General features: G+C 37.2%; 1 protein-coding gene across 1 annotated transcript; it reads left to right on the plus strand.

The window, feature by feature from the left end:
* Positions 1-1,076: 1,076 nt before the first annotated feature.
* On the plus strand, positions 1,077-15,480 carry LOC107874073 (formate--tetrahydrofolate ligase; the record flags this gene model as incomplete). Its single annotated transcript, XM_047396502.1, is given in 4 exon segments — positions 1,077-1,226; positions 1,930-3,105; positions 3,565-3,711; positions 14,862-15,480. Coding segments are annotated over 4 exon segments (1,749 nt in total), but the record flags the coding sequence as incomplete, so codon positions are not given.
* Positions 15,481-17,139: the final 1,659 nt, after the last annotated feature.

A 17,139-nucleotide genomic window follows, 5' to 3' on the forward strand; every position in this document is an offset into this window, starting at 1 on the left:
TTTTATCCAATCTTGGAGATACCCATAGAAGGAAAAATCAAGATTTTGAGAATTTACTATAGGGGAAAAAAGGGTATAAAAGAATCATGGGGAAGACAACAAGGAAACTGGAAGTTATTTCTCCTGTTCCAGCAGATATAGATATTGCTAACTCTGTTGAACCTCTTCATATATCTGTGATTGCTTAATAACTCAATCTTAACTCCCAGCATTATGATTTGTACGGCAAGTATAAACCCAAGGTAATGTATTTTTCACAGGTCACTATTGTATGTAGTATTAAGAGGTGGAAGGTATCCCCGGACAACACGATTATAAAAAAGAAAAACCCTTTTGGTGTGGCCCTTCCTGGACCGCACAGATAGTGAGAGTTTTGGTGCATTGGGGTGACCCTTTTAGCTATTGTAAGTAGATCCATGTATTACCAAATTTGCTAATTGACTCTCTTTCTTGTGTTTCTGGTCTTTTATTTTTTCTTGATTTTCCTTTAGCTATCTGTTGTCTTTTGGTTACCTTGTTGAGGATTTGGTGATTTGGAGAATAGATATGTATTGGTAAGCATTCATTTTGTATTAAAAGTATTGCTTAATGAAAGAAAACTAAAGTTAAGATGACAAAAGAATTCAGTTGCTGATAAGTTGATCTTATGTGAGCCATTAAATGTACAATTTTGTATTGTTAACTTGTTTATGTTATGCTATACTCTTCTGCATTAAGTTCTAATAATTTGTTAGAGTTTGCGTGGTCTGCATAGAAGAGTAATGTGATTGAGATGCATAGATGTATTTCCTTTATGTTCTTGATAGCAAAAGAAATTGATTTCTTCCCAAGTCCCAACTGATATGTAGTCAATTACATGGCAAGTCTTAGCCAATGTAGTATGAAGGGTTTAGTGGCAATTCTACTTTTTGTTGCTGAATGATTATTACTTATCGGATACTTTTATTCTGCATTGAGTTTCTTAGACATTAATGAAGTTTTTTACTTGTGAATGTGACTTTTCTTCGTTTCTATTAGTATGTTGGCTCTTCTTTTACGATTGGTGAGCTGATATGTCGAATTTGGTGTGATTTTAGGTGCTGTTATCCGTGCTTGATGAGGTTGGAGGAAGTCAGGATGGGTATTATGTGGTGGTTGGAGGGATAACTCCAACCCCTCTTGGAGAAGGGAAGTCCACCACCACGGTCGGTCTTTGCCAGGCTTTGGGAGCTTTCCTTGATAAAAAGGTGACTTCAAATTCTCTATAGGATGTCTGTCTCACCAACTTAAAGAAAATGAACAGTTGTCTGTATCTTAATTTTAAGCTAATATATGCTTGTAAACTAATATTTGTTGTAATTTGAACTTACAAAGAAGGATGATATATACGTGAAGAGACGTGGCAATATTGTTAGTTTTGATGGCGTCAGAGAGAAGTTGGATAGATAAAGACGAACGTTTTTCATTTCGAGCTCTCTAAATCATGATCTAGATTCTGTTATTCAAATAAGTTTATTCATTGTCTTGTATACTGATAGAATCTTTTTTACTAATCCAATTAAGGATGTCCTCTTTGGCTAGTATATTGGTGCTACCTGGCCCTCTCCACATGGAATATAATGCGATTAGAAGAGAAATCTTGGACAGATGAAAGATTTGGTTATTCCTTTTTTTGCTGAATTGCTCGCTCATATCTTCCGTTTTTGTCCTAAGTTTCTCTGATATTAGTATCTAGTATACATGCAGGATTGTATTCTTAGCTAAAGTTAAATCAGTAACTTATAGCTGACCTGCTGATCGAATGAGGTTCATGTTCATTTTATCATAATGAACTATTATTGTTCTTGTGTTATCTTATAAAAAGGCATTATCCATGTCAGCATTTGCCTCCTATATATATGCCGTCTATTTTTTTCTCTAACCAGTTTCCGTTCCACCTGGTGCTATCAGGTAGTGACGTGTGTCCGCCAACCATCACAAGGACCAACATTTGGAATCAAGGGTGGTGCTGCAGGAGGTGGTTACAGTCAAGTGATACCAATGGATGAGTTCAATCTTCACCTAACTGGAGATATTCATGCAATTACAGCAGCAAATAACCTTTTGGCTGCTGCTATCGATACACGAATTTTCCATGAATCTACACAGTCTGACAAGGCTCTCTTTAATAGGTTATGCCCGCCAACTAAGGAAGGTAAACGGAAGTTCTGTGACATAATGTTTAGGCGTTTGAAGAAACTTGGTATTGACAAGACAGCCCCCGAAGACCTTACTCCTGAAGAGGTGAGTAAATTTGCTAGGTTAGATATAGATCCTGCTTCCATTACATGGAGAAGAGTCATGGATGTCAATGATAGGTTTTTGAGAAAAATTACCATAGGTCAGGGACCTGAAGAGAAGGGGATGATGCGCGAGACAGCATTTGATATTTCGGTTGCTAGTGAAATAATGGCAGTTCTAGCCCTCACGACATCACTAGCCGATATGCGAGAGAGGCTGGGAAAAATGGTGGTCGGGAATAGCAAGGCCGGTGATCCAGTTACAGCTGATGATCTTGGGGTTGGAGGCGCTTTGACTGTCTTGATGAAAGATGCCATTAATCCTACTCTTATGCAGACTCTCGAGGGAACTCCTGTTCTGGTTCATGCGGGTCCTTTTGCTAATATTGCTCATGGAAATTCATCTATTGTTGCTGACAAGATTGCATTGAAGCTCGTAGGACCTGGTGGCTTTGTGGTCACAGAGGCTGGCTTTGGTTCTGATATTGGGACGGAAAAGTTTATGAACATCAAATGTCGTTATAGTGGCTTGAAACCTCAGTGCGCTGTTATTGTAGCCACAGTAAGAGCCCTTAAAATGCATGGTGGAGGACCTCAAGTCACAGCTGGAAAGCCTCTTGACAGTGCCTACGTAACTGAGAATCTTACTCTTGTGGAAGCTGGTTGTGTGAATCTGGTGAGACATATTTCAAATACAAAATCTTATGGTGTAAATGTCGTGGTTGCCGTTAATGCATTCGCCACTGATACTGAAGCGGAACTAAATGCAGTTAAAAATGCTGCATTAGCTGCAGGGGCATTTGATGCAGTAATTTGTACTCATCATGCCCATGGTGGCAAAGGAGCGGTAAGTCTTTTATGCAATCAGTTAACAGGAACATTTATCCAAAATTGATAATATGATTTGCTGCAGAATATTTGGTTCATGATTCGGTAAATCTCCTAACAAATCCATTATAGAGCCAGCAGCCCATGCATGACTCACAGTCAATTATTTGGTTCTAGCAAGAGCTTTAAGCTAATTTTTTTGCCATAATGTTTGCCGTAGTTGTTTGTTGTCCCAAAATTAACCAATTGGAAATTTTTTATTAGTTTGGATGTAGTTTATTAAATTGAAGATTCTCACATTTTGGCTTAAATATATGTGATGTAATGAAGGTATGACCATATGAGAACCTGTAAATAATTTCAATCTTCCATCCTTATTTTGGACAATAACCTGAAAAAACTTTTGAAGATGTTGTGTTGACCGTTTTGCTATGGGGTTTGCTAGTTGCTAATTTGTAAGATGGAATTGTTTATTCAGGTGGACCTCGGAATCGCAGTTCAGAAGGCCTGTGAGAATGCACAACAGCCACTAAAATTCCTGTACCCGCTGGATATAGGTATCAAAGATAAAATAGAGGCAATAGCAAAATCATATGGTGCTGATGGAGTAGAGTACTCCGAAGAGGTAGATTGTTCTATTGCTCATACCTATTGCTGCTCTTTCTTTCTGATATTTTTTGTCTTTCTCTACGGAAGTAAACTGATACCAAACGGTTCTAAGAAGCCTCAAAACAGTCCACAAGAATAAGACACTTAAAACGGCAAGAGAACACAAAACACAACAAGAGATGATTTCAATAGGTAAAGTGGATAGATAGATTGACAAATGAGTGTATAGACTACAAGAACCCTAAGATATGTCAAATCTAAGGACCGTTACAACCTACACAAACTATCACCGATCTCCTACAAAGACACAAGAGGAACGTTACCTCCTCTAGCACCAACGTTTCAAGCCAACAATTGCAACACAAGTGATATCCACACTTGTGACCTAATTTCGGTTTTGCCTCAATTGAAGGGAGGCCTTGGTGTTTCAAAGTTCAAAACTTACAACAATAATCAACTAAGGAATGAAAACCCTAATACTAAACTATATATAGTCAATTACATAACAAAGTGAATTGTCCAAAAGACCCTTAATGACTAAGGGGCGCCTCTCTAGTGTAGAGTGGGGCGGCTTTAGTGTGAATTTTGGTCCTCCTCACACTTTAGCATTGCACTTCCTTGGATGGCATCTTGTCACACTTGCACACACATCGATCTTCATAGTCGTGCCCGTATCATCCTCTCCATCTTGAAAGGAATTTGGCCTCAAATTCACAGCTTCATCACCTTCAAGGCTTTTTCTTTGAATCAAGTCTTCATATTCTGTCTCGAAGCTTGGATGCTTAGCCAAGGGCTCCTTGAGATCATTAAGCATGTGTTGGTAAGTAATCCTCTTGGTATCCTCCTTAGGAAGCACATGATCATGAACCTGCACACAAGAAAAGGCAGCACTAGGCAAAATGCTAGTACCTTTGTTAGTGAGAAATAAGGGAGCCTTGCGGGTAAGTCCCACAAGTAGGGACTTCTTTCCTCCTTGAACCATTGCTGCCACCCCTTCTTCACTATTTACACTCTCGGTTTTCCCTCTCCTTTCCTTCTTCCTCTTCTCTTCCAACTCCTTCACTTGTTGATGAGCTTTAGTCACTTGTAACGGTGAGAGAGGGTGGAGTGTATATCTTCGGTCATGGAGCTCAAAAGTGTACCTATTGGTTCTTCCATCATGCACGGTAGCTCTATCATATTGCCATGGTCTCCCCAACAATAAATGACACGCTTGCATAGGAATAACATCACAAAACACCTCGTCAAGGTAGTCGCCTACCTTAAACCGTATCATCACTTGTCGGGTTACCTTTAAACTCCCCACACTCATTCAACCATTGAAGCTTGTATGGACTATTATGAGGGATTGTGGGCAGCTTCAAGACGTCAACCAAAGTACTACTAGCAATATTGGCACAAATAGCTCCATCAATGATCATAGAGCACACAACTCCCTTGATAAGGCATTTGGTGTTAAAAAGGTTCTCCCTTTGACTAGGATCAACCAAAGCCTTTCTAATCATGGCTCTTCTCACTACCAAACATGGCACTTCAAGCTCACCATTACATGGCCAAACATCTTCTTCACCTCTTTCTTTTGACTCCTCGACTTCTCCCTTCTCTCCATCTTGAGATTGTTCATCAATCTCATCCGGTTTAAGTCCCATCTGTACTTCAAGAAAGTATCATTTCCCCCTCCCTTAGGATCACATTTCTCCTATTTGGACACTCACTAGCCTTGTGCCCCCAACCTTGGCATTTAAAACATTGAAAGCCCTTAGAATGGGAAGAGAAGTGTGGTTTACCTTCGTTTCTTGGAGGGTACCTTTGGGAGGTCTTGTTCTCGGCTTGGACAGCCTTCGGCATTGAATGAGTGCTCCTTGTCCTTGTGCCAACCCAAGGGAGATTATCCCTTGTACTTTGTACCCCAGTCTCTCCTTTAGCACCCTTTCAATCTCCAAAGCGGCTTGGAAGATGCCATCAATAGTGTCGAATTTGTGAAGTGTCAATCGTGAGGAGATATCCCTATTCAATCCAACCTTGAATCGAACAATGTCATGGCTTACTTGCCCCCCTCGGTGATTTCAAAATGAGTTGTTGGAACTCATTGTAGTAAGCCATGACGCTCTTGTTTCCTTGCCTCAAGTTATACAACTTGGCGAGGAGCTCTTGTTGGTAATGTTCGGGTAAGTAACTTTGTCTCATGAGGTACCTTAACCGAAACTAAGGAGGGGGCTGCCCCTCAACCAAGACATTACCAAAACGCTTAACATACTCCCACCATGTAGTAGCATAACCCTCAAAGTGAGCGATTGCATAACAACTCTTTTTCTCCTCGGTAAGATTTGGAAGACCCTCTCACATGCGGATTCCCATGCAAGAAACTCTCCGGGATCACTCTCACCCTTGAAGATTGGAAGCCCCATCTTGATGGTATTTAGCCCTGCATCACAGTTTTGGTTCCCTTGTTGGTTCCAATGGCCAACTCTTCCTTCTCGGCCATGAACTTCCCTTGGATCACCTTGCCTACCCCTCATCTCCTCCCTTTTCATGTAAACTTCATCATACGGTCCATAACCAGCATGTTGTTATCCTCTATCATACCCCTCAACATGGATGGGTCTATTTGGGTTAAGTGGAGCTTGTAGCGGCGGGATTGGATTTGGATAGTAAGGTCTTTGGTCAAGTGGAGTTTGGATGGGAGGGCTCGAGTTTGGTGGTGGTATTTGGTTCCAAGTCCTTATTGTTGGACTTGGTGAAGTGGAGGGTGGATTGGCCTATCATGTTCTCGCCCTGTGGAGTAAAGGTTGGTTTGATTTGTGGTAAGTGACGGTTGTCTTGGTGGATATAGCATTTGGTGCAAAGTTTTGGGAGTAATGGTTGGTGAGGTGTTTTGAGGGGTAGAAGGTCGGATTCTTTGGCTTTCCACTCGCTCCATTCTCCCACCTATAGTCGACATCTCACCCTTCACCGATGCCATTTCCGATTTTAAATTTTCAATACCCGCATTAATTCTAGCAATGTCACGGGACATGGCTTCAAGTTGAGCCAATATAACATTCGTGTCATTGTTGTCCATCGTGGGTTGAGAGGTTGAAACCTCGGGTTCCATTACGATTATACCTAAGGCAAACCTTCAAGTTACGGTCCAACAAAGCACCAAATCAGCCCACAACGTCACACACAACAACACCAACAATATTTACGTCCTTGAACCCTCCAACAACAATACCACACAAACCTACAAAAACAACAAATAATTAGTTCACAAACTCCTCACCACACTCTCACACACCTTGTTCGTCTTACACTTGATGTCATAAGTGTTGCAAGTTGGCTCGTAGTTTGTGATGAGTTGAGGAGTAAGTCTACTTCTTGGTCGGAGTGGATTCTTTGTTTGAAAACTCAAGGAAGTAATGTCCGCACTTGAACCAAGAAATACTACGATTCAAAAACAAGACAAGCACAAAAATAACGCTAACACGAAGAAACGTATTGAAAAACTAATTTACAACTTAGTAGGTGTTTACTAGTTGCCAATTAGTATAAGAATCAACAGATTGAAACCAATGGAAACAAAGAAAAGAAACTAGGAATTCCAATTCTTGAGCTTATGATGATGTGGCACTCGACTATTGGTCGTTGGAATGTTGTTGAAGTTGAAAAATTTTGTTCCAAAACTTAGTTTTCAATTTTTGTTCAAGTGGTAGACAAGTCTCTGCTATGGGGAGACAAACAAGACCTTTGGCTTCCTTTTCAAGATTCAAAAGGTCTTGACCTACTTTCACTCTTTTGGCAATACAACCTTTTTGGTAGTCTTGTCTCCTTTCCTCTTTTGGACAATTTTGGAAAGTGGTCTTACTTCATTTTGGTAGCTACACCTTTTGGAAGACTTTTGTTTCCTTACTATTTTGGTGTTGTCTTGGAAATGTTTCCAAGATAAACCAGAAGTCTACTCTTCTTCTCTTGTTTTCAAGTTCAAACAACACCTTTTGAAAACACTCCTTCAACACAACTTCAAGAACAATAAGAACAACAACAACACTAGCCGTCCATAACCTTCAACAACACTTGAAACTTAGCTCAAGAACTTGGTTTTTTGACTCAAAAGTGTTAGAGAGAAACAAAACTAACACTAGAAACAACTAAGACAAGCAAAACACGCCTAGATCTAGACACTAATCTCGGCCAAACACAACAACAACAACAAGAACACCAACACTTAGAACACTTTTTTTTTCAACTAACCAAGCCCAAGATTGGTATTTTAGGAACAAAACCAGCCTTAACTCTGATACCAAATGATACCAAATGGTCCTAAGAAGCCTCAAAACAGTCCACAGCTCGCACAAAACAGTCCACAAGAACAAGACACTAAAAACGGCAAGAGAACACAAAACACAACAAGAGACGATTTCAATAGATAAAGTGGATAGTTAGATTGACAAAGGAGTGTATAGACTACAAGGACTCTAAGATATGTCAAACCTAAGGACACTTACAACCTACACAAACTATCACTAATCTCCTACAAAGACACAAGAGGAACGTTACCTCCTCCAGCACCAACGTTTCAAGCCAACAATTGCAACACAAGTGATATCCACACTTGTGACCTAATTTCGGTTTTGTCTCAATTGAAGAGAGGACTTGGTGTTTCAAAGTTCAAAGACTTACAATAATAATCAACTAAGGAATGAAAACCCTAATACTAAACTAAATATAGTCTATTACATAACAAAGTGAATTGTCCAAAAGAACCTTAATGACTAAGGGGCGCCTCTCTAGTGTAGAGTGGGGCGGCTTTAGTGTGAATTTCGGTCCTCCTCACACTTTAGCATTGCACTTCCTTGGATGGCCTCTTGTCACACTTGCACACACATCGATCTTCATAGTCGTGCCCGTATCATAAACAAATTCAGAAAAACAATTCGGTGTTTGACATCTTTTATATTTGCTACTTGCTACAGATGCAAGAGTTCAGTTTACATTTCGTAGATGCTTTGCTTTGTTAGACTTGTTATATGCTACCTTTTCCTTGAGTTGGTAGGAGGTCTGGGTTGAGTTTATGCATCTAAGTAAAATCAAAGATAAGAGTGGGTGACCCTTTTTTCCCGTAAGTACATAGAATAAGCACCATCCAAGGTGTGGTCTAGCAGTTGATGAAGTTCTATGAGAGACTTCTAAATATACTGAGAACGGGAGGATATGATGCTAGGCCGGACTATAACAGTAAATGGCAAGTGGCGAGTTTATTACTGATTTTAGTCCAGAAAGGCGTTGCAGAAGAGTTTTTGTAGTCTATATTGCTCAGACTCTTCAAAAATGTCAACTGATGCGCATCGGATTCTCCAAATGTAGTGTATTTTTGGAGAATCTGACACCGGTGCAGCATCGGAAGTGAAGAGTTTGCGCAACCTAGGTTGTAATCGTAGACTTGGTTGCAGTGATGAGTAAAAATTCGTGAAACTATAATGATATACATGACGTATTGAGAGAGCTTGGAGATCAAGCGTAACATCACCTGTTAGTCTGCCGCAAAAGACTTTTCTAGTGGCTGGTCGCTCAAAGAGAAAAGAAGGGCATCCCGGTACACTAAAGCTCCCACTATGCTGGGATCCGAGGAAGGGCCGGACCCCAAGGGTCTATTGTACGCGACCTTACCCTGCATTTCTGCAGGAGGCTGTTTCCACAGCTTGAACTGTGACCACAAGTGGCTGGTTGCCACACTGAATCACAAATCATGCCCCTAAATCTAAAAAGCCGGTAAGATAACTCAAAACCGGAAAATGATGAAAATATGCCTGAGAAGTATCACCATTCACCTAGCACCTATTATATTTACGACAGGGTTTAATTTCCATAAAAACCGCTCTAACTCAGACATAGGATCAGTCAGTTAAAATATAATATGCTCCTGCTTGCATGGAGTATTACCTCTATAAGTTCCATTCAAAAGGAGAAAATTGGTAGTATTTAATCCATTTTCAACTCAAATCAAGTAGCTTCAGTTGGGAAAACAATGACAGGAATATCGGTGATACGTGGAGAATTTATCTCTCGATGTCATGGATAGTCCAGCACCTAAGGATCCCTACATCAGTAGTTGTTTTTATGTAAGCCTAGGTGGATAGAGTTACTCGGGATCTGTGCTAGTGAGTGTTGTAGCAGTTACACCATGGAATTAGTCGAGTTGTGTGCAAGCTGGCCTGGACAACACGGTTGTTAAAAGAATGTCTAATCATACATTGAATTTGATGTTTCAATACGGTTCCCTATTTTTTTAGCAAAACCACGACGACCGTTATTGTTCTTTGAAATTCTGAAGTGCTCTTGTCATTATCACATTTGTGATGCCTAAATTAACATACTGATTTTGTGCTTGCCTTTGTTCGCTTCTGTTTTTGCTTTCTACATCCCTTTGTAGTTAGCATAATTGTGCTGCTATATCTGTCTTCGTTTAGCCCCCAGAATATTCCTATACGAGATTCAACTCAATTGGAGCTACCAAGCTGGTGTATATAAATGTTTGCTTCAAATGACCTATATGAAACTGTTGCAAGTCGCAACAGAACTGCCCCGTTTAGTCTCTGTCTCTCAACTCTATAATACATGAGGACATTAAACACACAATTTGTACTGCGTAACGTCTTGAAGTATGTGACCATCTTATCTAAATGCTTACGCTGTTAGAGAGCACACTTCATATCTTTAGGGGTCGTTTGGTGTGAGGGATAAGAATAAATTATCCCAGGATAAAATTTTAGTGCCTCATAATCTCTTGTTTGATTGTACAACTTGGGATAACTTATCTCGAGATTATTAATTAATACCAGAATAAGTTATCCCGCCCTCTTGGTGGGATAGCAATCCTAAGATAAGTTAACCATGGATAAAGTAATTAAAATGGCAAAAATACCCCCACAAACCCTTTTTATAATCACTTTTCACATCCATACATATTCACAATATTTTTAATACCATTTATAGTGACATTCACAACCTCCACTACTTGTTATTTTATGATAAATCTTCATATGTTTTATTAAAAAGTTACACTATTTAAATATATTTTTTATTTATGAATATATTAAACGTTGAATTTATTTGACTAATTATTATGTTTATTTATACATTTTAATTTCTCTTAAGAATAATAAAAGCGTTGTATTATTGAATTATATATTTTAAATTAAATAGTTTCTTAATCACTTGAAAATTGATATTGTATATATCAATTAAAATAATTTTTAATATTTTATAATATATGAGTGATATGTGTTTAAATAAAGTGGCATAAACAACAAATTCTCTTTTACTTTAATAAATTTAAGCTGGAAGTTTTAATTTAAACTAAATAATATGTAAGATTTATTTTAAAACAAACACAACATAATTATAGGAAGGTACACTTTTAAAAATTTTATTTTTAAATACACACGACGAAATCATTGGAATGCACAAACACACAAAAAAAGCTAAATAAGATCGAAATTTTATTTTTAAGAATGAATATTTCAAGCTTGAAAAAAAATTATATAAAAAAGGTTGAATAAGGTGGAGGGTATTTTTGTAATCAATTAACTTATTCTTAGAATTATACAATGCATATCATTTTGAATACAACAAACCAAACACTCAATAAGAAATAATCCCAATATAATTAATCTTAGCATAACTTATCTCAGCATAACTTATCTCATCATAACTAATTTCAGTATAGATTATATTCAAACCAAACAACCCTTTAGTCTCTTCAACACGCCCTACTTGTGCCTGATTTTTTTCATGGACCAGCATATGAAATTCTTTTTTAAGAATGGGTGACAGTGAGACTCAAATAAGGGTGGCAATGGGGCGGTGCGGGTTTTTTTAAACCCATGAATTTATAAACCGCACCACACCGCACCGCATCACCTTTAAACCCACATAAATTCGCCCCACATTCATACCCGCGTATACCTGCACCGCACTGCCCCACATTTTTAGTTCTTTCTTTTTTGAAAAATTTGTAACTCCATTGGAAACCACAATATTTTTAAGTCCTTGCTGTAGATAAATTAAATAAATTATGTACGACAAAGTGATTTAGTAGGGAAAAACCTTTAAACTTTTGTTTGATATTTTGAGTTATAAAATTATTTTACTGATTTGAAAAGAAAAAGTTATGAAATTATTTATTTATAGTGTTATATATGTCGTTTTAAGTATGATAAAATTTTAAGTAAAGAATTCATATAAAGAATACATATAATTTTAGGCAGATTCACATATAATACTAAATTTTAGTTTTTTTTTTTTTATTTTAAACCCGCATATACTCGCAACCCGCCCCGCCCCACCCCATTTAAAATAAACTTACTCCAACCTGCTCCACACTCACATAGCCTAAAAATCGCACCGCACCGCACTGCTCCATTGCCATCCCTAGACTCAAACCCAGGACCTCTGCTTGCTTTGATACCATGTCGAAGTGTGTAACTATCACATCTAAAAACTTAAGCTATTAGAGGGAAGTGTGTAACTATCTCATCTAAAAGCTTAAGCTATTAGAGGGAGCACACTTAATTTATTTAGTCTCTTCAGCACAACGCATGCTCCAATTCCCTTGCAATACTTTCTTTCAGCTTGGTCTGTAGTCATTAAACCGGAACACGAAGAAGCACTATGTCCGCTTAGCACTTAGCAACACAATATCCTTCAATTATGCATGCGTTTTCCCTTATCCACTGATGTGACATTAAGAGACAACATTATGCATCAAACTGTGCATCTGCTTTTGTTTTCGTATCTTTTTGACAGAACATATGCCTCTTGACACAAGCTCCGGTATGGAAGGATAGTTCCTCTTAATTTTTACGTACATTGGACCTTTGGCAAAATTCTCTGTGATTTTACTTGTACCATAATGCCATTTTCTGTATTTTCCCCATAAATGATACTCCCTCCGTCCCAAATTATGTGTCTATCATTTCCTTTTTAGTTCGTCCCAAAATAAGTGTCGCCTTTCCTTATTTGGCAACTTTTTAAAGGCATAATTACCCTTTTACCCTTATTGGTCCCACTTAATTAAAAAAAAGATATTGACACATTTTTTGATAAAGGATAATTTGGTAAACTTTACCAAGTCTTCCCTTATTTCTTAAACTCCGTGCCCGGTCAAATGGCAGCACATAAAATGAGACGGAGGGAGTATAATTTTTACAACCAATAACCAATGAACTCCCTCTATGTACAACAACATCAACATACTCAGTTAGTCATACAAAGTGGGGTCTGGAGAGGGTAGAGTGCATGCAGACTTTACACCTATGTCAAAGGTAGAGAGGCTGTTTTCGGTTGACCCTTGGTTCGAAAAATATAGTCCAAAGCGATCCAGAAAAGGAAATGATAAAATTACAAGAAACAATAGATAGTAACAAAAAACAACATATAGTAACAGACCAATACTACAAAAGCCATTAAATAGTCGAAGTACCAGAAACTACAAGAGTAATATTATGACTACTAGTATGGACGACAATAAGACAATACATCCTATCCACTAACCTTTTACCCTAATCCGTATCCTCCACAACCTCCTACATAACCTCGTCTATGAAGCATTCCAGTGGAGGAGCTACAACCATCGAAGGGTGGTCAGATGAACACTCTTGTCGGAATTTTTTTTCAAGTATATAGGTTAAATATAGATATTTATGGTTTTATACATATTGTTGTACACCCTTGACAAGCTAGAAAACAATAACCCAGTGGTCAAGGATGTGCAATTCCGCGTCAACAGCCCAGGTTCGAACCTTGGTAGGCGTAACAACATTTTTTTTCCCCTTTTTTGTTAAACAATTCTTTGCCCTTGTAAAAAAAAGGGAAAATATGAACACTCTTAACCAAAATTCTGGCTCCGCCACGGAATCATTCAATAATAAGTGTTTTTTCTTTAATCATGTTTTGCCTTGCAATTTGTTGCTGAAGGTGTCGGTACGTATAGACTAATTGATGCCTTCACGCTTCTTTTATATCACTGATCCATTTAGATTGTTCTGTAATTTAGCCCAGGAGCGGATCTATTAAGGTCGGTGTGGGTGGCACGCCATCCGCAAACTTCGACAGAAACTCTCTATATATAGCTATATATATAGACTGATATATTAAAATATTAAATCTGCCCCCAAAATACCAAAACACTATCTAGTGCAAGTGGCAAAGCGCCACTTTTGTTTGTAATAGGTCGTGGGTTCGATCTCGGGCAGCAACATATTATTTTTTAGGTTTTTTTCTGTTAAGTAATGTTAGTTTTTTTTTCTGTTAAGCAATCTTCTATATATATCGAGACTGATATAGTAAAATATTAAATTTGTTATTCACAATACCAAAGTGCTATCTAGTCCAAGTGGCAAAGTGCCACTTTTGTATATAATAGGTCGCGGGTTCGATCTTGGTCAACAGCATGTCATTTTTTAATTTTTTTTTTTTTGTTAAGCATTGTTCTATATATAGAGACTGATATAGTAAAATATTAAATTTGTCACTCACAATATCAAAGCACTATCTAGTTTTTAATTTTTTTTTTTGTTCAGCATTGTTCTATATATTGAGACTGATATAGTAAAACATTAAATTTGTCACTCACAATACCAAAGCACTATATAGTGCAAGTGGTAAAGTGTCACTTTTGTGGGTCAAAGGTCGTGAATACCAAAGCACTATCTAGTGCAAGTGGTAAAGTGCCACTTTTGTGGGTCAAAGGTCGTGGTTCTATCTTGGTCAGCAACACATCATTTTTTTAATTTTTTTTTTGTTTAAGCATTGTTGATTAAAACAGGACAACAAGCGTCGTAAATGTACCAGTTTAAGCATTGTTGATTAAAATAGGGCAACAAGCGTCGTAAATGTACCGGTTGATAATTTTACTTGGCACCCGGAGAGTCTGGATCCTGGATCCGCCTCTAATTTAGTCTGATAGAAGACTTTGTTATTGTTGAAAGTTATGTTGCTCGGACTCTACTAAGATATTGTACCCATATTAGATCCTCCAAAAATGCTCGACTTTTAGAGGATCCAGCAGGCACCCAACGGCCTTTTGGAAGAGTCCGAGCATTATAGGTTGAAAGCGTAGTTACATGCGCTGAAATACTTTCAGTCAATATAATTTACTAACAGGGATTTTGATATCTTTGCTATTAGGCTGAGAACCAGATTGAGATGTATACCAAGCAAGGATTTTTGAATCTGCCAATTTGCATGGCTAAAACACAATATTCATTTTCTCATGATGCCGCGAAGAAGGGCGCTCCTAGTGGATTCATCCTTCCCATCAGGGACGTTAGAGCAAGCATTGGCGCGGGATTCATTTATCCTCTAGTTGGAACAATGAGCACAATGCCTGGTTTGCCTACGAGGCCTTGTTTCTACGAGATTGACATTGACACGTCTACTGGAAAGGTAATCGGTCTTTCTTGAGAATTCAAAAAGGTGGGGTGGTGCGGGTGTGTTTGCACTGTGTTTTGGCAGAAGTGAAGAATTTGTCAAGTTTGAGATCGACCTCCTCCTCCTACAGTGCTCAGCTGATAACGATACTGTATGCCCCGAGCCACTTATGTGTTCCTTATCTTTGTAACATCAGTGTAAAAGAACCGCAGTTCTACTGCACGACGTTGATTGAATAAACGTTGGGTTTGAGTGATCATGAGGAGTTGACTATTCGAGGTTCTTTTACAAGGACCTTTTGTGATCACTCGCAAGCCGGACACAATTTTTCTGGTCTTTGCTACATTTTCTGGGAATAAGTAGGCATGTTTTGAAATGTTTTTGTGCATTTCTCTGCTATTTGAATCATCATCCTGGCCCTAAAGAAGCCCAATGGAGAAGTGTTTTTTACCCGCGCAAAATTCAAAAATAGCATACTTATCCCCTTAATTATGAGTTTTATAGCAACAGTTTCATAATTACATAATATAGCAAGTTGTATTTTGTATTTTTGCAAACTGTTGCTACAAAAATACAAATACATATGATTTTTACTAAGCTTTTGATCGATATGTATTTTGTATTTTTGCAAACTGTTGCTACAAAAATACAAATACATATGCTACAAAATGTAATTTGATAAAAGTGTTGCTATTTTTTGTAATTTAATACTTAAGTATGCTACTTTACGTATTTTTTCCTTTTTACTATTTGAATCATGGAAAAATAACATAAATATACATCTTTAACTTACCGTATTTACCCAAATCCCCACCCTTACAAAATAATTACAAAAATTTCAACTAATTATGTATCTTCATTGAATATATCAGAAGCTAATTATGTATCTCGACATATCCAAAATCGAAAAAAATATATCGGGAGTTAACTATGTATCTTTACAATGGGAAAAGTGTATCTTCGTTGAATGTATTGTGTATCTCGACAGACTCAAAACAAAAAAAATGTATTGGGAGCTAATTATCTTTATAAAGGAAAAATGTATCTTTGTTGCATGTATTGGGAGCTAATTATGTATCTCTGCAGATTTAAAATCAAAATTTTCAGTAATTATAAAAAAATATTGCTATTTTCTGTAATTAAACTCCAAACTGTCGGGATTTATGTTATTTGCCCTTGACTATTTGAATCATTTGGCCCAAATTTGTCCTTTTTTTTGGGTTGGTGTTAACTCTGTTTCACTTAACCTTTGTTGACTTAGGTGCATTTTTTTAAAGAAAATTTTAATTATGATTTATTTTACTAAAACTTAACTGACTTGGTGCATTTTTTAAGAAAATTTTAATTATGATTTATTTTACTAAAACTTAACTTTATTGATGGTGTTTTGAAATTTTAAATTAGACTTTTATTACTTTATAGAGTCATTTAAAACTAAGTGTAGAAAGAGAAAAATATAATAATTTTTTTTTGATTTCATAAATTAAGCAATATAAACTGAAATAACTACTTTTAGTATGATGGTCAAGTAAAACGAAACAAAGGAAATACCTAGTTTTAATTTTATTTTTTTCATGTCTATCCACTTCAGAACAACTCACACATGCGGTATTTAGAGTTAGACGTGACATTTTTCAATTTTTTTTCGAAAAAATTACATATATACATATGCTAACTTTGCCTTATTACATTATATCCCATGTTGAAAAAGAAATTACAAAAATTTCAAATTAATTACTTAAATCCCTACCTTTTTTATTTTCTCTCTCTTTCTTCTTATATATTCCAAACAACCATATTTTGCTCCAAATTATGCTCCATATTTTTCTCCTAAAATCTTGCTACCTTTTCTCTCCATTTATTTAGAATGCTATGAGTAGTAGCTATAATTCCAATTTTACCTTCCCTTCTTCCTTATCATTTCACTTCTCCTTAACCACGGATTCTACTTTCTCTACTCGAAATCCATAAACCCAAAATTAATTTTTTTTCTTTTTCAAAAAAAAATCAAACCCGAATTAATCAAATAAACACT

Source organism: Capsicum annuum, chromosome 1 (genome assembly GCF_002878395.1).
Source record: "Capsicum annuum cultivar UCD-10X-F1 chromosome 1, UCD10Xv1.1, whole genome shotgun sequence".
In the NCBI taxonomy this organism is placed as follows: Eukaryota; Viridiplantae; Streptophyta; class Magnoliopsida; order Solanales; family Solanaceae; genus Capsicum; species Capsicum annuum.